Here is a 23,028-nt window from a genome sequence, read left to right as displayed (position 1 = left end):
TAAAAGCACATTTCATAACTTTTGGATAAAATAATGTTGCCATATCTATTGCAAGTAGGACAATTCGAATAAATCAACAATAATTTAGTTTTTCAACAATTACTTTCTTGAATATGGTCTGTATTTCCACCATTGTTCTTTGGTGCCGATATTACATGTGCAGTTTGGGCAACAGTGAGAACAGCTGGTGTCAGTTCTAAATTTAGAAATCAGACATGTTAACAGCTTTAAACAGGGTAAGCCAAGGTGCATTTTATTCCTACTCTAGACACTTGGTTGCAGAGAGCAATTGCCATATTTCAGTCTTGAAAAAGTTATTTTATCAAGAGATGAAAAATAATAAACCTTAAAAAAGATGGAGAAACACGGCTGGATTACCAAACAGGCAAAGTGGATAACTGACATTAAGTCCAGGCCTAATTACTCTCAAATCTCTGGAGGGGCCTTCTGTCAAAATATAAGACCCTTTCTCAAATTACTGAAAACTAATTGACACACAGCAATCCTGGGGCCAGGAATTTCAACATTCCAGGATGTTTCATGATCAAATAGTTTGTCAGTTGAAATTATAGGTAATGTGTTAATATCACAATGTCACTGTTGTGGTGACGTGCTATGATAGAAAAATGAATCCCTGTATTGCCTAACTGTTGTTTATTCACCTCCTCCTTTCAGACCAATACTCGAAAACAGCAGTTGAATGACCGGCTTTTATTATGAAAACTCAAACAGGAAGCTTATCGTGTTTCATCACGTGTATTTTAGCAGACTTCACTTCAGGGTGGGAGAGTCTTCCAGCACTCAGCAGTGGAGCGACTCTGGCAGCCGTGGCGGCCGCCTCTCACCCTCCCACGTCCCGCTTTCAGTAACCGTCACTGCACTGCTGATGCACCCAGCCGCCATCACTCCCCGTTCCATCACACCTCCGCTGAGAGCTCCTATTCTCACCGGAGCTTCCCTGTCATCATCACCGCGCATCTGAGAACAACCCGCACACTCTGGACTTCACAATAAGCCACCGAGTAGTACTTTTTACCCTCCGTTTCTGAATGACGGGCGGTCGGTTCGACTTTGACGATGGTGGCACCTACTGCGGAGGCTGGGAGGAAGGCAAAGCCCACGGCCAGGGTGTGTGCACCGGTCCCAAGGGCCAGGGCGAGTACTCGGGCTCGTGGTCCAACGGTTTTGAGGTGGTCGGGGTCTACACCTGGCCCAGCGGGAACCTTTACCAGGGGTACTGGGCGCAAGGGAAACGCCACGGACTCGGCGTAGAAACTAAGGGAAGGTGGATATACCGGGGAGAGTGGACTCACGGGTTCAAGGGCCGGTACGGAGTCCGGCAGAGCCTAAACACACCGGCCAGGTACGAGGGCACCTGGAGTAACGGGCTGCAGGATGGATACGGCGTGGAGACGTACGGTGATGGAGGTGAGAGGGGGACATCAATTATTATGCAACTAGATGTTTTTCAATGTTGGAACATATTTAGTCCATTTTTAGAAACTAATACATTGATACATTGTATCAAAAGCATTGTGCTTGTGCCCACTGACCACACATCAACCTTAACGCCCTCATTAGCAAACCCACGTTGACACACACACACACACACTCACACAAGTGCAACATTGGGTTTGTTGTGAACTTATGTTCATACTATTATTCCGTTGTATTAAGAAGCTGTGGAATATATGAATCAAGTGTTTGTAATTTATTTTAGATATTTTACATTTTTCCCAGGCTTGTAACCCTACAAATTAGATTTGTTTTCCAAAATGAGGGATTGGTATCAACCATAAGCGTGTCATAGAAAGGGCAGTGAATAGTGTAAAATATACAAATGAACCAACACTTCATGAAGAGACTGTAGCAATTATTAAAACTTATGTTTTTTCATCATTACATTTCATTAATAGAATATTTTGTACTTTTCTTCTGTATTTTATTTATTTCTTTCTTTTTTGTTAAAACATTTCATCATGACACAATTTAGAAGAAGATTTAATTATTCCCTCTGGAGGAAATTCATTTTTTTTTTTTACTTGGTTGTCATTTTACACACAGACTGGAAATACACACATGCACACGCAGTAATCAGAGCGAGGTGGCCCGGCAGTAGGATGGCGCCCCCATCCTACTGCCGTAGAGGTGCCCCTTGCCCCTTGCTCTGTAGTGCCCCGGAGGTGAACTGGAACATCTACTAATCCAGTGGTTCTCAAACTTTTTCTGTCGTGCGCCACTTTGGAGGAAGAAAAATGTTCATGCCCCACCGCCCCAACAAAATTGTAACAAAATGGTCTATGTTGAATTTTTATTGAAATAACATTTTGTGACTCCTCCGTCTGTGCTTTTTCAAATAATAGAATAAAGAAAATTGTGATCACTTTTAAGTAAATGAGATTGCTCCATCAGACAAAAACAAATACAATGTGCAATCACTTTGTTAGAACAATGCAAATAAAGTTATATCTGTGCAAAAATAACTACAATTTGGCATAAAATAGCTTATTGCAATTGGCTGCAATTAACCTGTTTTGCACTAAACATCTTTTCAAGATAATAAAGCGCAACCTGTGAAAAACTAAACAAAACGAGTTTCGTACTATCCGCAGCTAGAGTTTTCAGACATAAAGCACAGACTGGTCTCTCCTCATCTCCTACCGCGTTCACTGTGAAACCCAGAGCAAGATAGGCGTCATCATATGTTCTTCTTGACTGCTTGCTGTTCGTCTCGGATGCATCGCTTGCGGTTGCTTTTCTGTTCCCGCCTGCCAAATGTCTCTTCATTTGGAACAATAAGCCACACATGTGAATCGCCAAGGATCATGGCCGTCGCGCATGCGCAACTATAACCTGTTAACGGCGTAACGTAAACATTTACACGAAAGTACAGGTATTTCGCCATGTATATATTAATTACTTTTAAAAAAAAGTGCGCCCCACCTGTAATACCACCGCCCCACAGTTTGAGAACCACTGTACTAATCCATACCCCGTACTTGGTCTGAGCTGGATTTGTACAGATGACCCCCATTGCTGCCTCGTTTTTGCAGAGCAGTCTTTGACATCCACTTTAATGGGTTGGAATGTGTAATGCTCAATTTTAACAGAGCACACCTGTTGTGGAACCTTACATTGAATACAATAAAATTTCCCGTGCCATGTCCCCATGGACTGAGCTGCTGCTGCCCAATTTTTTATAATGTCACTTCTCACGTCACCGCCCTCTCACATATTAGTCATTCAAGTACCCCCTGCCTCTCTTAATGAGCAAGCGCAATGACTCCTGCCAAAGTTAGCCAGTTAGCTCTTGTTAGCAAGAGCAACAACCATGCCAGCGTTGTTCTGAATCAACCTACTAGATGCTGCTGTAAGTAAACACAGTACACAGAGACAGTAACTAACTTCTGTAGCTTTAAAGCCTCACTTAGCTTAACAAGTCTGCTCAGGCTACCTAGCTAGCTAGGCCACCTCAATACCCAGTAAGAGAAGAGACTGTGTTAGCATTGTTAGCTAGCTCCGATTAACTTGAGCATTCACAGAAAGTCTGTCTTTGATCTTCAGAGTTGTGTCTTTCTCTGAGGAACATCTTTAGAATCAAAACGCTATCAAGGTGACTCAGATTTAATTAGCTAACCAGAGCCCTTAACACTGTCTCTTCAATTTGATGCTCAGTAAACCAACTCCGCCTAGCTACCTAGCCAGTTAGGTAGCATGTTCAGTTCAGTCTTGCTAAGTTCAATTAAAACGAGATAGTAGACTTAGTTTCTGGGTCTGTGCAATGTTTGTATTTGCGGCACCATAGCTGATTCAGAATTACTAGTACTACTCATACCTCAGAAACACCTGACTCTATGACGTATTCTGAGGCTGCTTTGTGTCAAGTCTGACTAAATAATACTGATGTCTTGAGGCGTATCTCAACTTTGACTTAAAGACTATACCTTTTTGTTTGTGTGGTGACAGACGGATGTTAACCAGGCAGGGGGGGTCAAACAAAAGATGCTATTCAGTTGCATCATCAGAAGTGTTGGCTACATAGGGACAAAAAGATGGGAAGCGTTATACCTCTGCTGCTTTGATTTGGACTGTTCTGTTTTGGTGTTCACACCAAACACAATGCCAATCTTCCATCAAATTGCCATCAAAGTGCGAGTTTGGCCGTATGATCATTTGTGTTTATTTGCCTTATTCCTGTGAGAGTCGCCGGAGAGGAGGGGCTTACCTCCATTTCATTTTCATCAAGCTCAATTAACTGTATCGAGCAAGTCACATGTTTACTGAGTTAATCTGGATTTCTACAGCAGAATCAACTCAAATTAAACAGATATTTTCTGTGGTTTAATCGCAATAAACAAATCAAAACGTAACTAAGATAACTCCAACATGATACCGATTTGTAAAACTTCTGAGTTTATGCTTTGTCAGGACTGTCTGTGGGATGACAGGCAAACAACTTTTAAAATACTTGTTTTGGGTCAATCAGGGCTAATGCTATGCGGCACCATCAATATACAGAAAAACGACGTCTAAATTAAGCATGCATATTTGGCATCGACGACATACATTTATACACATACATTTTCATCTGGTCTCTGTACAATTATGAAGTACTAACAGAGTGCTGCCAGATGGCCACAATACACTTTTGCTCAATTTCTGATTCACCAAAGTCAGAATGTTGCTGACAACAGGAGAATCTCAGCGCTGATAGCTTTCAAGGACGTTAATAGCAAATAGGTGAATTTCTCATATTAGCATCTTTCCATTGACTTTGTATGTAATCACGTCGCGTCGACAAATGCACTTCATGTTTGGTGTGAACACACCATTATGAATCCCCCCCAACTTTATGGAGGTGATGTGCCCTTTATATTCAATTAAATTTCAATTTATTTTTGTACAGCCCAAAATCACAAATTACAAATTTGCCTCAGAGGGCTTTATAATCTGTACACATACGACATCCTCTGTCCCAGGACTCTCACATCAGAACAGGAAGAACTCCCCCCAAAAAAATCTTTAATGGGGAGAAAAGAGGAAGAGACCTTAGGGAGAACAACAGAGGAGGGATCCCTCTATTGGGATGGACAGAAGTGTAATATATGTCATGTGTACAGAATGAACAACATAACAGAGTTACAACACATTCAATGTATATGACAGAACCAAAGCAGGAGGCAAGACCAGGATCCACGGAAACCTGCGAGGCGAGAAAGCACAAAGACTAGCAGGGCTATGGCGGGAGCAAGGACCAGGGTCCAGATAAAACCACGATCCATGGAAACCTGTGAGGAAGCCTTATGAAAAACAACATACCAAACCAAGCTGTAGGTTGGAGCACTGTAATACTAGAACGTCAACTAGAACTTTCAAGTGTTTACTGTAACTTCTTACTCTGTATTTCATGACAAATTCTTCTTCAGCACTTTTGCCCAAGTAGAAGCCTGAGCTGTATCACATTCATGTATAGCAGTAAAGGGTATGTGGAGCTACTTTTACCCACTACTGGTTATGTGAAACCATTTATGCTTCCCAGCCAAGGGGCCCCTCTCTCTTCTACTCCCTCTATCTTTAGCTCTGCCCTGTACCTTGATGTGGCCAGAATTAATCCATTTTACTTAAATTGTTCCCAGCCAATCAGACAATCTAAGACTGCTCATTAAATACAAGCAGTGTTAGTGTCATATTAGCCTGTTGAGACTTTTCATTGAAACTAAATTAATTTTGTTTTGTTTAATTTTGACTTCTATATCCCAATATAATGAAAGTTACGAATAACTACGGTTCTATGAATCCTGGATGACCGCCAGAGGCAGTGCTTAACACTGGATATCTTCTGTCTCACGCATGCGCAGGTCGAATATTTATATCAACAAAGTCACTTGTGACCTCGGATGACCCCCGTCGTCTATAAGTTCCGGTGTCATCCTGAGTTCAGTCCTATGGAATCTTCTCGCGAGTTCACGGGATTCCGAGTGACCAAGAACTCTGTCGGTCATCCAGGAGTCATAGAACCGTAGTTACATTCGTAACTTTCGTTCTATTTCATCCTTACTGACCGCCAGAGGCAGTGCTTAACACTGGATGACTTATACCAAAAGAGTGACGAGGAATCACAAGTACCCACCTCGTATAGCTCAGGCAGAGGAAGCTGGCCAAAGAACCCTCCCCAGTGGGTGAGGGGTGGCAACGTTCACTCTGTAGTGTCTGGTGAATGTGCTCGGTGATGCCCATGAGGCCGCAGCACATATATCCTCCACAGGCACACCTCTCAGGGCTGCCCATGACGTGGAGACACTCCTGGTAGAGTGGCCCCTCACTCCGGATGACAGAGGACGGTCGCTCGCCTTGTATGCATGGGCATTGGCCTCCACTATCCAGTGGGACAGGCGCTGTTTTGAAAGGGCACAGCCCTTCTTAGGTCCACCATAACCGATAAAAAGCTGCTCCGACCGCCGTATGCAAGCGGTGGCTTCCACATAAGCTCTGAGGGCCCGCACTGGGCACAGCAGCCTTGACCTCTCCTCTCCCGATGGGGGGTCAAACTCCGCCAGCTGGATAGGCTGGTTGATATGTGAGCGTGTCAGCACCTTTGAGAGAAATGCTGCATTAGGCCACAAAGTAACCCCCGATCCATCTGAGTTCCACCTCAGACACGATTCACTCACCGACAGGGCATGCAGCTCGCCTACACGTTTAGCTGAAGTGATGGCAACCGCAGGGCCCCTTTTAGGAAGAGGGACACCAGTCTGTGGCTCCCTACTGTGCCATTGTCGACCCTAGCATGGTGCCATGAAAGAGCGGCCACGTATACCCTCAGGGTAGAGGGAGACCGGCCCTTATCTAGCAGGGACTGCAGAAACTCAAGTACAACAGGTATGGGGCACTGCACCGGGTCCTTGTTCCGAACCACACACCAGTCAGAAAACAGCCTCCACCTGTTTTCGTACTGCAGCCGGGTAGATGGTGGGTCGACATCTCCGAGGCAAAGAGATCCACCTCTGCCCTTCCGAAGAGACCCCAAATGTTCTGCACTACATCTGGATGAAGCCGCCACTCCCCCGGTGGAGGCTTGTGACGGGACAGGAAATCTGCGACCTGGTTCCGTTCCCCTGGTAGGTACATTGCCCAAAGGCTGGTAAGGCGAGGGGCAGCCCAAGTCAGAAGGGCACGGGATACCCGTAGTAACTCCGCGGATCTGGTGCCCCCTTGATGGTTTATGTGAAACACCGCAGAGGTGTTGTCCGAATGGACAAGCACATGCTTTCCCCTCAAGTATGGCAGAAAATGTTTGAGCGCTAGGTGCACGGCCCGTAGCTCTAGAACAGGGATTCCCAAAGTGGGGTGCGCGAGCTGCCTCTAGGGGGTGCGCGAGCTGCCTCTAGGGGGTGCGCGAGAGGAAAAGTGTAATGGCGGTCTGATGGTGTAATAATATTAAATATTAAAAAAAAATGTAATTTTAATTTAAAAACTGTCAGGTGGGACATCTGAAGCTATCAGTCGTAAAAGAGGAGAGGGACAGAGAGAGAGAGAGGAATCGGAGGCGAGGGGAACGGAGAGGTGCGTTGGGGAGAGACCGGGAGAAGAAATCGAGCCAGAGTCAGAGGAAGATGAGACGGAGGAGACCGAAAAGGAGGAAGGGATAGCACAGACAAATCGGGAGCACATCGGCCCATCGCGGAGTCAAGGTGAAAAAAGAGGAGTGAGCATCAGACTGGGAAAAAAAAGAGGAAATATGATGAAAAGTATCTGTGTCTGGGTTTCACTTGGATTGGCAACGCAGATTCCCCAAAGCCACAGTGCGTGGTGTGCAGTGAGGTTCTGTGCTAACAGTCTGAAGCTCTTATTTACGTCGCCAACTGAACACCAAGCATGCCAGTGCAAGTCAAAAGCCCCTTACATATTTTAAATCGAAATTGGAGGAGTTACAAAACAGCCAAAAACAACTGGAGTCTCATTCATGTGTTGGTCTATAAATGACGCACTACGGGCTTCATATCTGGTTACAGAATAGCGAGAAAGGGGCTACCGCACACAATCGCCGAAGACGTGAGCTCGCCAGCTGCCAGAGAGATGGTGGAATGTATGATTGGGGAGAAAGAAGCAAAAAAGTTGGACATGATCCCGGTGTCCAATAACACTGTGTCGCGCCGCATCGATGCTTTGTCCGAAGACATCCTGGCTACATTAGTCGCTCATTAATTGTAAATGAAATGTGATAATCTGCCTCTGAGCCTGTGCGTGTGTGCTCGCATCCGTATTGCTCTTTAAAAGTGACGCCTTGTGTCACTGAAAGTTATTGAAACTTTGTTGCAGTGTTTCAGGGCGTTTTCACACCTTCAGTTTGTTTGCTTTGTTGCAGTTGCTCCTTTGTTCGGTTTGTGTTCACACTGCAACATTTAACAGCGGACTAAATCTTGTAAACAAATGCCACGCGCGAGCAAACTGTTCTCTCATTGGTCCGATTATTATGCGGCTATAAAGGCTTAAAAGGCTCTGTTGCTTCTTTTTTTTTTTTATTAAGGGGGGGGGGGGGTGCGCGAACCCGGTCGGGATGTAGAAGGGGGTGCGCGGCCTAAAAAGTTTGGGAACCGCTTAGGGCTGGGCGATATGGCCTAAAAAAAAAATCTCCGATTTTTTTACAAAAAATCCGATTCACGATTTAAATCGATTTTTTCCCACACAAATTTTTGCAGATGACAGAAGCTGTTGAAAACAATTTTTTATTTTATTTTGTGATGATTTTCCCTCGTAGGTTGATAAAAATAAAGTGCAAACAAAACCTGAACATTGTAGAAAGGTGCCTGTAGTATACAAAAAGTATTTGGTCACTCTTTTGTTTCCCTGAATCATTTAAATATAAAATTAAATTAAACATAACATTAAATGGCATTAAATAGTAGCCTTCCATTGTAAACAACTGTGCAAATGTAACTTTTTACAGTAAGCTTTTCTAACTGAATACACTGATACAAACACAGCATGAAATAAAATGTATGTGACCCTTTACCATTCACATTTTCAAAAGTCCAACATCTGATCTAACATCAACATAACATATTTTGCACAGTAAATAAGTGCATGTAAACAAAAGCAAGTGCATTCACAACATAACCAACAGTATTAAACAGTAGTGCATGTTTTTTCTAAATATTTTTTGCCAGGAAGACAGCGTCGCTTGTGCTCCCGCGGTCCTGCTCCCTCCTCAGGGTGCTACACTTCTCCCACTCGGCGGCATGCCTCTGTTTGAGGCTGTTTGTTCTGTGTCAGATGACACGAACCCGAACTATTTCCAGACCACCGAAGACACATTCTTCCCTCTCTTAAGAACGAGAGCTTCACTGCTGGCCGCCATTGTTTTCGTTTGTAAACAATGCGCGCGCACTCAACTACGGGAACCCAACGGGGGGGGAAGGGTAGGGGCGATTTTCTCGATTTTCAATAAAACACATCGCCTTAAAGCACACATTCGAATTAATCGATTAAATCGATTTATCGCCCAGCCCTAGAACCGCTGCTCTAGAACATTGACATGCTCTATGTCAGTGGTTCTCAACTGGTCTGGCTGCGGGACCCACCATCACCCCTTAATGACAAGCCGGGACCCACCACCCAAATTATATATATATATATCTATATATATATCATTTTTATATATATATATTTATATATATATAATTTGGGTATATCTATATTCAAGATATCTAGTAGTAGTAACGTCTCTGTGTTGTAAACAACTTTCAAATCAAATAAAGAAAGCACACATCAATTATATTTTAACAAATATTATTCTCATTTTTCAAATTGAACTGGATGGATTAGAAATACATGAATACATGTTCTTCTCATTTCAAGTAAAATAACAGCTGGATTAAAAAATTAATTACGTAATGAAATTCAATTTAGAAAAAATATTTTCACTGAATTGCGCTGCAGCTTTAAACTCAGTTCATTCAGGGTGAAGTGAAAAATCCACAATGTTATATTTTTGTCATCTTCCAAAAAGAGAAATTAGTGTTTGAAGAATTCACCTCTATTAGTCTGTCCAGTCAGTCTAATGACTCTGGTCTCTCTGGATATTTCTCTCTTTTGGAGATCGTCCTATGATTTGACTTTCACATCTCACACCAACAGTCCTGCTCTGCTCTCTGTATCCTCGTCTCTCCCCGTGTGTCACGGTGTGTGTACATCTCACTCAAGTCAGGATTTGTCAGAATACTCGCATTTGATTGGCTGAACTGCATCATGTGATGTGATTCACAACGCATTGGTCGGTGTTTTTCCTGCACTACTGAACAAGTGCCTTAAATTCAGGAATAATTCCGCTGCATAAAAAAATGCCCTTCAAAATAAAATCACAACTTTTTTTTTTGTCAGGCAAAGGCCACCTCTCGGTGGAATGGGACCGAACCCATGGGAACACCGTTTGCAAGGTATGCTCTCTCCCTCCATGGGGATAGAGCGAGTAGGCACTGCTCTGATACTACTATTGCCCTGTGTACTTGCCACTTGGCATCCAAGTGAAAGCTGTTCAGCCATCTCTGCAGGGGGCGCAGTGACAGCAAACCAAAGGGAACGACAGCTGAGGCAGCTGTCAGTTTGCCCAATAGGCGGAGAAAACGAATGTAGGGCAACCGTCTGCCCCCTCGGAAGGGAGAGAGGCTGTGGAGGATGTCGTCCACCCGTTGGGGTGACGGACAGGCACTCATAGTGACTATCCAGAGCCACACCAATGAAGGTTATGCTCTGGGAAGGGCTCAGGGAGCTCTTCTCCATGTTCACCCTGAGGCCCGACCGGGCCACGTGAGAAAGAAGGCGAGCAGTGTCCTGTGCTGCCTGAAGCTGGGATGGCGCACAGATCAGCCAATCGTCCAAGTACGGCAGTATTTTCATGCCCTGTGATTGCAGGGGGGAAAGGGCAGCAGCTACACACCTTGTGAACACTCGTGGGGAGAGGGAGAGTCCAAATGGGAGCACCCTGAACTGGAAGTGACCGCCTTGAAAGGCGAAGCGAAGAAACCGCCTGTGGTGAGGTGCAATGAGAACATGGAAATAGGCATCCTTCAGGTCGACAGATGTGAACCAGTCTCCCCTGGAAACCGCCCGAAGGACACCTGCTGTGGTCAGCATGTGAAATGGTAACACCTTCAGGAACTTGTTTAGTTCCCTCAGGTCTAGGATTGGGCGCAGTCCGCCGCCGATCTTCTTTACAAGAAAGTAAGTTGAGTAGAACCCCCCGGGCTGTGACAGGGGGTCCACCCTCTCGATTGCACCCTTGACCAGGAGCGCGGCTAACTCCTGGTTCAGGGCTAGGGATTTTGCCGGATCGGTGATACTGGTCATTTTGACCCGGCTAGAGGTTGGTGGCTGGCGTCGGAACTGAAGCTTGTACCCCTGGGTTCGGGTGGACACCACCCAGGGGTCTGAAGCATGAGCTGCCCAGTAGCTGATGTGCTGCTGGGAGAAATAACAGGGAAACTATGAGGGACGCAATAGTCGGCTCAACAGCTGGCATACGGGCGAGGCCAAATCTTGCCACGTCCTGCATGGCCGCCATGGTTCGGCAATCTGATGTAAGACGGGACAGAGTCCTGGTGTCTCTCCAGCATGCATGTAGCTCCCTCAGATATTCTTCGGAGGGAGGAACAGCAAAGGTGGTGGGGGCGAGAACACGCCTGAAGAAGGCACTCGCAGGCTGGGGTCCCGGCTGCTGCGTATCTAACTGCAGGCGCGCCAGTGCCATGCAAATGACAGACCCCATAGAGCTATCGACTGCCCCTTCCGAAGAGCTCTGAGCTGACGAATGGGAGGCAGGTCCAGAAGCATGGGAGGGCCACTCTTCACTGTACTCGGTAAAGAGATTGGCTGATGCTGCCAGTGATATAACGTCCTCTTCTGAGCCAAGCTCAGCCGCGGGTGGATCTGGTGCTTCAGCCCCCCCTACACTAGGTTGGAGGGCCAGTATAAGCGACTTCATTTGAGTTAGCTCGGGGGTCAGCAGATCCACTCTAGAAGACAGCCCGCTGGGTTTAGCCCTCTTGGAGAGAGCCCCTGCGGTTTCTGTGGCCCTGCGCTTGGAACGGGTAGGTTGGGCTGGATTCAACTGCCCTGAAAGGGGGAGGTTGACCATACCTGTCAGGTGTTCCGCCTCGGCGAGCCTAGCAGCCCTTACTGCTCGAGGCATGATGCCACAGTTCATGCATGGGTTCTCAGAGGCCTTCCCTCAGATGCTCGAGGCCAAGGCAAGAGGGGCAGAGGTCATGGCCATCATCAGGCTGTAGAGGAGCCATACAGGTCCTACAGCCAGGAAAGTCAAACATGGCCGACTCTCTAGGTCAGTCTGAGCGGGACGCTCTGCTGAATGTTTGTGAGAACAGGCAGGGTACAGTCAGTGAGAGGGGAGCGAGGACACTCTTCACTAGGATAGTTGCTGCAGATATTGGTGTCCCACCAGTTAGCTTGAGCGAGAGCACTCTGCCACTGTGGAACAGGTCAGGAAAACAGTCCTTATAGTGAGAGGGAAACAAGGACACTCTTCACTAGGATAGTTGCTGCAGCTAAGATATTTACTGCAGATATTGGAGTCCCACCAGTTAGCTTGAGCGAGAGTACTCTGCTACTGTGAAAAACGGACAATACAAAAAAAAGAACACAGTCCTTACAGTGAGAGGGGAGCGAGGACACTCTCTTCACTTGGACAGTTGCTGTAACTCTTGGTGTGCTACCAGTTAGCCGGAGCGAGGGCACTCTGCTAACTGTGATATCCGCTAACTGATATGGCCGTAATGTTCACATCAATCAATGGACACAATCAGAGTATCAGCTTAGTCTAGTTAGCCGGAGCGAGAACACTGCTAACTGATATGGCCGTAATGTTTACCACAATCAATGGACACAATCCGAGTGTTAGCTTAGTGTAAGGAATCAATGGGCACAACGTCAACATCGATCTAGTCTAACAGGCATCTCCCAAGTTAGCTTGAGCGGGAACACTGCTCACTGTGAAGGGCGGCCCGACAGCGTAACTCAACGCTCACATTAGCACGCCACTCGATTAGCTAGAGCGGAAGCGCTCTGCAAACCGAGGAAAAAAACAAACAATGGTTATAGACAAACAATGTTAGTCGATCTCACCGATTGCTGTCTTCGCAATTTGGGTGGCCCCTGTCAGACTGAGTCCGGGGCTCGATGGTCCGCACGGTGCAAGCGCCGTTCCCTCCTAAGAGGGACCGCTTGTCGCAGCCTTTGGAGGGCGAAGATCCGCAACTCCGACCGGTGGTCACAAGGCTACCGCGACAAACTCTAATATATCTTGATCGTAGACAAAATATATATTTTTTCTACTACAATGGTAGTCAACCTGCGTAGCGAGAAGATGAAAAAGGACTGAACTCAGGATGACACCGGAACTTATTGACGACGGGGGTCATCCGAGGTCACAAGTGACTTTGTTGATATAAATAATCTACCTGTGCATGTGCGAGACTGTCTGTCTGTTAAATGAAGCTTCTTCTGTCTCCTCAGTGGCCTTTCCCTCTTGGCAAAGAAAATCTCCAAAAATGATTTACTCATTTTCGCTAGTTTGTGGGCTTAACTTTTGAGGTAACGTATCACGTGACCGAGACAAGCGTCTTGACATGTCAAGAGGCACAGGCGGATGAAATTGCGAGACAATCTGGTAATTTTTCAAAATAAAACTTCTTTCAGACTCTGATAATCAATAAAACGGAATAATATCATATTTATTCTTTCTGTGCGGCCCAGTACCGGTCCGCAGCCCGGTGGTTGGGGGCCGCTGCTTAGGATCCGTTGATCCGTTGAACCTGCAATTACTGATTTGGCCACTTGGATGCAGCAAAAACAGGCTCTTAGACCAAAACATTGACTAATCATCACCTTTTTAGTTGACAAGGATAATGTGTTAGCGAACAGTTGACAATTTCATGTAGTACAGAGCAACATTATCATTCACGTGGTGTTTGTATCCACCAGATGATGGTGAATATTCACTCTTTTATTCCTGTTTTGGTCTGTTCTCCTTAGAAAATGATCTGTCTCTTTTTATTTGCTAAATGCTCCACTATGTTCAACCGCTAGTTTCTAACTGTGTCTGTCTGCTGTATGCTGTTGAGCAGGTAGCGTACACTGTACCTGATCAGGAAATGTAAAGTGTAGCTGAGCAGGTAGTGTACGGTGTGCCTCAGCATGTAATATACGGTGTACCTCAGCATGTAATATACGGTGTACCTCAGCATGTAATATACGGTGTACCTCAGCAGGTAGTGTACGGTGTACCTCAGCAGGTAATATACGGTGTACCTCAGCATGTAATATACGGTGTACCTCAGCATGTAATATACGGTGTACCTCAGCAGGTAATATAGTGTACATTATTTTAAGAGTCACATTTTTCAAAAGCTTTCTCTTATATATTTCGTTTTTTTAATACAGTCCTTATTTTACTTGAAATAAGAAGAACATTTATTTATTATAAGAGTATTTATTATTTATAATTCATCACGTTCAATATGAAATCTGACAATAAATATTGTTGAGTTTAACCCTTTCTTTATTTGATTTGACACTAAGTTGTTGACCTCATACAGACGTCGATACAACGACCTTACTTTCCGGACTATAAGTAGGCCCCACCCTCTAATTTTGAGAAGAAAACTGAATATTTACTTATATAAGCCACATCGGACTATAAGCCCAAATGTTACCTGCGATTAGCATTAGCGATTAGCATTAGAGAATATAATATATCTTTGTATCCACCTTTGTACCGTATATCTTTTCATGCTTCATACAGACATACCTACCGGTTCATGATGTGGTGTGTTCAAGGACCCAAATGCAGACTCAGGACAGCAGAGTTATATTGCAAACCAAGATGATTTATTTCTCTCACTCAAAAACACGCACACAAAAACACGCAGGATCGCTATTGATCGCTATCGCCTTCGTCCTCCTGTGCACGAAAACCATTGAAGTCCCCTTCTTCAGTGTCGGAATTAAACAGCCTCAGAATTGCTTCGTTCGTGCTTGCAGTCCGTGTTTCGTCTGCACCCTCAGTGTCACTTTGCTCCCGAGGCAAATCCGCCCTTGAGCTTGCGCTGTCCTCCTCATCTCGCAGCAGTCCAGCCTTTCGGAACCCGTTGGTGATGGTGGATTCTTTCACACTGCTCCACGCTGTTAGGATCCACTGGCAGACTTGAGAAAAAGTTGCTCTTCTCATGCAGCGTGTCTACATTGCTCTTAGCTCTGAATAGCATTTACGGCTAACTGGCTTGGCCAGTTGCTGCTAGCACAACAGCTATTCAGAGCTATGAGCAACTACAGTTATTGCCTCATTGCTTTTCGTTTGGTAGCCTTGAGAGACCTTAGTCTGTAATGCAAGTATGTCTGCATGAAAAGATGTACGAAGATATATTATATGTTCGCATGAAAAGATGTACGAAGATATATTATATGTTCGCTAATGCTAATCGCGGTTAGCATTTCCCCATTGGCGGTAATGTTCAAATTAGCTTAGAAGCTAGCGAGTCGGACATGTACTGTTAAAAGCATCTTGCCGTTCAACCTTTTTTGTTAACAGTCCTAGTGAGAGGTAGGTCAAAGGTACTTCATCCATATTGTAGCGACCCTGTCAGTAACAGCTGGTTGCAGAGGGGTTGCTGGTAGCAACTGTTCTGTGTCGGGAGCTGGTAAATGTTGTGTTAGACCGGAACCGGAAGTTGCGGTTGTTGTTGTGGCGGAGGAAAGCTACAGAAAAATCCGTATATAAATCGCACCGGACTATAAGACGACGCCTCAAAGCGTGGGGTAAAATGTAGCGGCTTATAGTCCGAAAAGTACGGTACTAGGCTACTTCAATATGTGATTAAATCAGAGCGCAAGTTAGACATTATTGTGATGTTACCGACCGTTGCATGAGGAAATTCTCTCTCACTGAACCTCGCTGAATTGTAATTGGATACCCCTGGTATACAGTGTACCTCAGTAGGTAGTGTACGAGAATGTGCAGTGCACCTTATTAGGTAGTTTACGGTGTACTTTTGCAGATAGTGTACGGTGTACCTTAGCAGGTAGTGTACAGAGTATCAGAGCGGGTAGTGTACAGAGTATCAGAGCAGGTAATGTATATATCATACCTCAAGGGCATAGGTTTGGTCTCACCATTGGTAGGGACACTGCCAGTCCCCCCCCCCCGCCATCTACAGGAAGTGACGAGTTGCTGACGCTGTGCTGCTGTTTTCCCTCCAATTTGCCTGTCACCTGATCCAGCTCACTTGTGCATAGTGTCTGTTTCACCCTCTTTTTTCTAGTTTTAATTGATCTACTAATAGTACGATGTCAGCCAACACGTACTAGAAGTTTTTTAGAACTTTTTTATAACTAGAACTGTTTTTGCATTTGATCTGCTATGGCTTCACTCACCCCTCCATCCGACTGTGTCAGCTGCGCCCGCCTGGTGGATAAAATCACAGAGTTGGAGGGAAGAATATCCACGCTCTACAGGATCCAGTATGCCGAGAGCCTCATGGACACCATCATTTTCGGTCCATCACAGACTGACACAGCCAGCGACCGCGTGCATGAGTCCATCGCTTCCAGTCCTGCTGCCGCGGCACCTCCTCCGGTCGCAGCTCCTGAGGCCTCCTGGCTACGGCTCGGAGCTAAGCCCAAAGCCCTGGTCAGCTCTACTCCATCACATCACGAGCCCTGGTCCCTGGTCTGTGCTCGCGGCAGCCGGAGAGGGAGACGCTCATCTCCTACACCCCATGGCTTCGATGTCCAGCTGAAGAATGGATTTGACGCCCTTGCCCTGCACGAGTTCCCTCCTCTGACTACGGACTCCCAGCTTCCTACATCATCCCAGCTGCCGCCTCGGGGGACCCACAGCCCCGGGTCCACCAACATCCCTACGCCAGTCATTCCTGAGCCCTCCTCTCGCCCCAGGACACGCCGCTCCATACCGTGCTTTACACCAGCACCGCGGCGAGCTTCGGTCGCCCGTTCTCTCAGTCCTTGCTTGTCTGCTCCGCCACCACTGGTTGAATCCTCGCCTCCATCCACGCGTATTGCACGCGCAGTGTTGCCGCCTCGTCCCCTCTTCGCCCCGACGACGCTGATAGTCGGGGACTCAATCATCAGGAACACCCGTTTCTTCAACGCGGAGACACACTGCTTCCCCGGAGCAACGGCTCCAGACATCCTGCTGACACTGCCTGGCCTGATGCGCGCCCTCCCGTCTTCCATTCGGCGAATTATCGTTCATGTGGGAATCAACGATACAGCCCTCCACCAGTCCGAGTTGACCAAGATGGATTTTACAAATCTTTTAAGCTTTTTAAACAGCTGTGGACTGTCTGTTTTTATCAGTGGTCCAAGTCCAACACTCGGACGTGGATCACAGCGGTTCAGCAGAGTCCTCAGCCTCCACACCTGGCTCCAGGCCGCCTGCAGGATCAACAACGTGAGCTTCATTGACAATTTTAATCTGTTTTGGGGCCGCTCTTCCGCTTTTAAGAAGGATGGTATTCATTTTAACAAGCTGGGTAGCCGCCTGCTAGCGGCTAATTTACAGTATGCTGTTCACTCCCATTCACATGATTGACTGTTTACACCTGGATCCCCTGTCCGCTGTCACTCTTCCTCTACGATAATTCATCAGCCGCATTCATCCCCTACAAGCAACACCAGCTCCCCCTGGCGGCATGGAGGATCTCCAGCCTCTAACGTAACTTCCACTCCACGACCCATGAACATTCCCGTGAGAATCACAGACTCGCGCTCACGCCCTAGTTATGGTCGGTTTCGAGGTGCTGCACGAGTGATCCGTCCTATTGCACATACCCCCAAAGCTTCCTGTGCTGATGACGACACAGTGTCTTCCCCCATCAAAATATGTCTGATTAATGCACGCTCTATAACAAACAAGGCTCACATTTTAAATGACTTGTTCACAAGTCATAATTTGGCTTTTTTATTTCTGACCGAGACCTGGCAACAGAATATGGAATGCATCCATTTCAATGAACTCTGCCCTGTGGACTGTTCTTATGTTGGGACACCGCGTCTGACAGGCCGCGGTGGAGGTCTCGCCGTGGTCTGGAAGAATCAGTTTTCCTGCCACTTGGGGAGCACAGAATCCTATGCTACTTTTGAACTACAGCTGACTAAAGTGGGCCGGCAAAAGCCGTTTTACTGTTTTTTAATTTACCGACCTCCAGGTCCTGCAGGTCAGTTTTTATCAGAATTCACAGACTTTCTGACCTCTATTATCAAGCTAGACAAAGTGCTTCTGGTTGGTGATTTTAATCTGCATGTCAATGATACCACAGACTGTATAGCTACTGAGTTTCTCAATATTACTGAATCTTTTAATTTCACGCAACATGTTTCTGGCGCCACTCACAGGGGTGGTCACACCTTGGACCTTGTGTTTTCTCTGGGTCTTGATATTGATAATACCCGTTGTGAGGACCTATTGATCAGTGACCATAAATGTATTTTCTTTGATCTTTCTGTCAATGCTGACCCCTTGTGTCTGAAACAAACATTCCACTCACGCATTATTACTCAGAGTACAGCTGATCAGTTCTCGATGCACTTCTGCTGTGACTTTTACACAAATCTCAATGATGTTGAACACTTGATACAGTCCTTTAATGAACATTGCACCACTTTGCTGGATAAAGTGGCACCTCTTAAGGAAAGGACCAGGGCTGCCTATAACACTACTCCGTGGATGACAGAAGCTGTGTGCAGCGTGAGACAGAAATGTCGCAGGGCAGAGCGACTCTGGAAAGCTACTGGGCTAGAAGTGCATCGTTTATATCTCAAAGACCTCAGAGTTTCTTTTAATACCACAGTAAAGGAAGCTAGAACTGCTTATTTTGCCAACCTAATCTCTTCTTCAAAGAAAAATCCCAAGATTCTGTTTGACACAATTAGAGGAATTGTTTCACCACCTGTCTCCACTGTACCATGCTATTCTGTTGACGATTGCAACAAATTCCTGATCTATTTTAATGATAAGGTAACAGGTATTAGGTCTGGCATTCGGCCTGGGATCTGTTCGGCTACTTGTAGCTCCTCGCAATCTCCTGCTGTTATGGGCTCTTTCCAGCCTATCAGCCTTCAAGACCTGATGGACTTAATTAACAATACAAAGCCATCAACTTGCCCTCTGGATATAATTCCATCCTCTCTATTTAAGAACGTTCTGTTAACTATTGGCCCTGCAGTAACATCTATTGTCAATTCCTCATTGTCTACAGGAATTGTCCCTTCCTATTTCAAACATGCCACTATCCAGCCCAGCCCAGCGCTTTTCACAGACAGTACTATCACAAAGTGCTTAACAGAGCAGACATTTAAAAGCATAAAAAACACAATGTGACCCTACGGTCAATAAATTACATACACAGAGTGAATAAAAAATGTTAAAGAATAAAATAAAAATAAAATAAAAATGTAAAACAAATGTTAAGAGCAGGTCTAGGACATGGGTTTACTTTTACACAAACGCCAGCCTAAACAGGTGGGTTTTTAGCTGGCTTTTAAAAGTATCCACAGTATCTGCGAGGCGTAGAGTTGCAGGCAGAGCATTCCAGAGCCTCGGGGCCACTGCCTCAAAGGCTCGGCCACCACGGGTCTTAAATCGTGTGCGTGGGACTGACAGAAGACCTAGAGCGTTTGACCTGAGAGTGCGGGCGGGTGAATAGGGGCGAAGTAGATCAGCTACATAAGTCGGAGCCTGACCATGAAGTGCTCTGTAAGTGATGGTGAGAATTTTGAAGTGTATCCGAGATGCTACAGGAAGCCAGTGGAGAGATCGGAGTACGGGGGTGATGTGAGACCGTCGGTTTGTCCTGGTGAGTAATCTGGCGGCAGCATTTTGGATGACCTGCAGACGGTTAAGAGCAGATACACTGAGTGATGTAAAAAGTGAGTTGCAGTAGTCAATGCGAGAGGAGATAAATGTGTGTATGATCATTTCTAATTCAGGCGTTGATAATACAGATCTCAGTTTACTGATATTTCTTAGATGGAAGAAACATGACCTGGACAGCTGCTTAACATGAGGGTCAAATGACATGGAGCGATCAAAGAAAATCCCAAGATTGCGCAGGTTGCAATGGGAAGCAGAGGAGAGAGGACTAATAATCTGCCTGATCATGGGGACAAACTCCTCTGGAGCAATAACTAGGACCTCCGTCTTAGAGTCATTGAGTTGCAAGCAGTTTTCTGCCGTCCAGTCTCTGATGGCATTGACACAGTCCAGGAGCCGAGTTAATGTGAATGCCTCGCTGGGTTTGAATGACAGATGAAGTTGGATGTCGTCTGCATATAAGTGATAGGACACATTATAGCTTTTTATGATCGGTCCCAAAGGTAACAGATAAAGGGAAAATAACAAAGGCCCCAGAACCGAGCCCTGCGGTACACCACAAGAAAGTGGAGAGGTAACAGACACAAAATCACCCACAGAGACATTGAAACTTCTGTAAGGGAGCCAAAGATGGATAACTGAGTGAGATTCACCTCTTCTTTGTTTGGGAGGAGAGAGGGAGACACACCTGGTGGAGGTGTGCACTCTGTTTTCTAGTTTGAAATGTTTCTTGTTTCACAGGCCCATCAAAATACCAGAACATCAACACATGTGTTGTATCCTAGAGTTGTAACTGAACTGCTCTAAAGAGTGTGTCAACACTACTTCATACCCTGATTTCATTTCCTTTTGTTTACTTCTCATTGCTTTGTAGGAGTATGGCAGGCATTTTATATTAGTTATTTTACAGCAGTTGCTCTATGTTCATGTCATTGACTAAACAGTTTAGTTGTTCGTTGTTTTAGAGACTAACTTGTGCCTACTCAATATTTGGGACACCACATTTTGAGTGATATTTTTAACATAACGTAGTAGCCTACATACAGACTAACTTTTCCCCCACCTGGATGCGTCAAATATCCTTTCATCCGTCAATAAGGCAGTGTATACCTTCAGAGATTCTAAATGTTATCCTTTTGCATTGTTATTGTCATCTATAGTGGTGCATAAAAACACATTATTCAAATGCATGAATATAGAAATAAACAATAAATGTTTGCTTTGACAAAAGAAATTCATGGCATTAGTAGTTTTAAATAATGTATTGTAGACTATGCAGTTATTACAGTTTATCTTATTCTAATAGTATGTACCGGTATTGTAACACTGCTTGCGCTGCCACATGTCCCATTTACCTCAAGATTGTATAATTCCAAAAGACATTTTTGAGTGTTTAGTTTTGCTAAAAGAGGCGACTCATCTTCTCTTCTCATCAGTAAATACAAACTCAATTGCTATATCTAATGTGAACATATACCAGACCACTGTGTTCATGTATAAATATGTAGAACCTAACTCATAACTTGCCCAGTGCTTTTCAGAAGTCTTTGTCAGACATTTATTCATATTCCACAAGACACTCTGAGGACTTTTATCTTCCATTTTGTTGGACTTAATCAATATTCATTGAAAACCAGAGGACCATCTCTTTGGAACAACCTGCTTCCATCACTACACTACACTGCACATGATCCTTATTCAAAAACATCAGAAAACGACATTTGTATACCACTTCATGGATTTTAATGTAATGTATCTCAACTTGTAAACTCAAACTTCTATAATATTTGTTCATTTTTATCAATTTCTGTATTCTACTTATTCTTAAAAGTGTGATGAATTAAGCAATTTGTTTCTTTATGTTTTTATCCTCTTTTATAATTTTTCCTTTTGTCAAGTACGACTATTGATATCTAATGTGAGGTGTTTTTATAAGCCATCATTGCATAATGTTTAACCTTGTTTACATGTGCAAATACATGAAGAAACAACAAGCTGCCTAAAACTAATGTTAGGAGGTTAATAATGTTAGGAAGTCATAATTCTATTTTATATTGCTGTGAAGTTTCTTGCCAAAAACGACGTTTTACAAGATTACATTTGAACACATGATAAAGTTGTAATGTGATTTACCCTCACTCAGTACTCACTGCTGCTGAAAAGATCGTAAAAGGATCATATTGTAACTCAATGCAAACTCTGTAAAGGCTCAGGACTGTGCTGCTAACAGCTAACGTTATAGCTCTCCTCTTTCTCCATGTCCATCCCTACTTTATAATAACAATCTCTTTGAATTATGTTTGTAAGGAATTGCGACCAGATCATTTTCTGTGCTACAGTTTGTCTTTACTTAGTGGCTGGTACATGTATATATACTGTATATATAACTGCATACAGTCATTTTAATCTGGGCAATCATTAGTCAAGCATTGAGTCGGCTTAGTTGTTGGATAATCAGTTGCTTCCTCTCAAAATATGAATGCAATAAGAATCAAAAAGTAGATCTAATGCATGAAGTGTTTTCTCGAAATGATGTGTGAACAAATTAAGTTCTCATTGAGTCATTTTGACATATTACCTGGTTTTCGGTTTCCTTTGACTGACCTCATTGTTACTTTTTAACCACAGAAACACGGGACACACCAGGATAATGTAGTAGAACTAAAGCAGTGTTTGAGCTGTTAGTCCCCTTAACACAGAAGGGAAAATCCATCTTATAGCCATTGCACTGTTGGTTGTGTGTTTTTGAGACAGTATTTTCACACTATTAGTGTATAACATGTAGTAACTGCTTTTCACTTAATCAGTTCACAGAAAAGAGTGAAGGGGTCAGTAAAAATTCAAGCCCACCGATGAATCGATCAACATCAGCAAACCAGGAGCTGGTTCCACCAACAAGGCTTAAGCCTTCTTTTCGCTAACACCGGGTCAGAATAATCATTTATCTCCTCATGGCCGTAGACAGCTACGACCTTGGTAGTTATTTAATTCAATGAAAAATAAAAAACACTGTCCCTTTGCTTCTGAATGACGTGAAACCTCTTTAAACTGACACCTAATTATAAAGTTGTGCGTGCAGGAGGTGAAGATGTGCCGGCTGAGGTGACTGAAGGAGGCACAGTGTG

The 23,028-nt window shown here is 44.7% G+C and overlaps 1 protein-coding gene across 1 annotated transcript in view; it reads left to right on the top strand.

Annotated features, from left to right (window-relative positions):
* The first annotated feature begins 817 nt into the window (after positions 1-817).
* Positions 818-23,028, top strand: part of LOC306789201 (junctophilin-1-like) — a 47,668-nt gene continuing 25,457 nt past the window's right edge. The window contains exon 1 of the mRNA XM_079285026.1: positions 818-1,428. Within this exon, the coding sequence (XP_079141152.1) occupies positions 1,050-1,428 (379 nt within the window). The 5' untranslated portion in view covers positions 818-1,049. The remainder of the gene's footprint in view (positions 1,429-23,028) is intronic.

Source organism: Melanostigma gelatinosum (genome assembly GCF_949748355.1).
Source record: "Melanostigma gelatinosum genome assembly, chromosome: 15".
Classification (NCBI taxonomy): domain Eukaryota; kingdom Metazoa; phylum Chordata; class Actinopteri; order Perciformes; family Zoarcidae; genus Melanostigma; species Melanostigma gelatinosum.
Note: the sequence above shows the minus strand (reverse complement) of the source record. Positions and strands in the feature narration are given on the sequence as shown.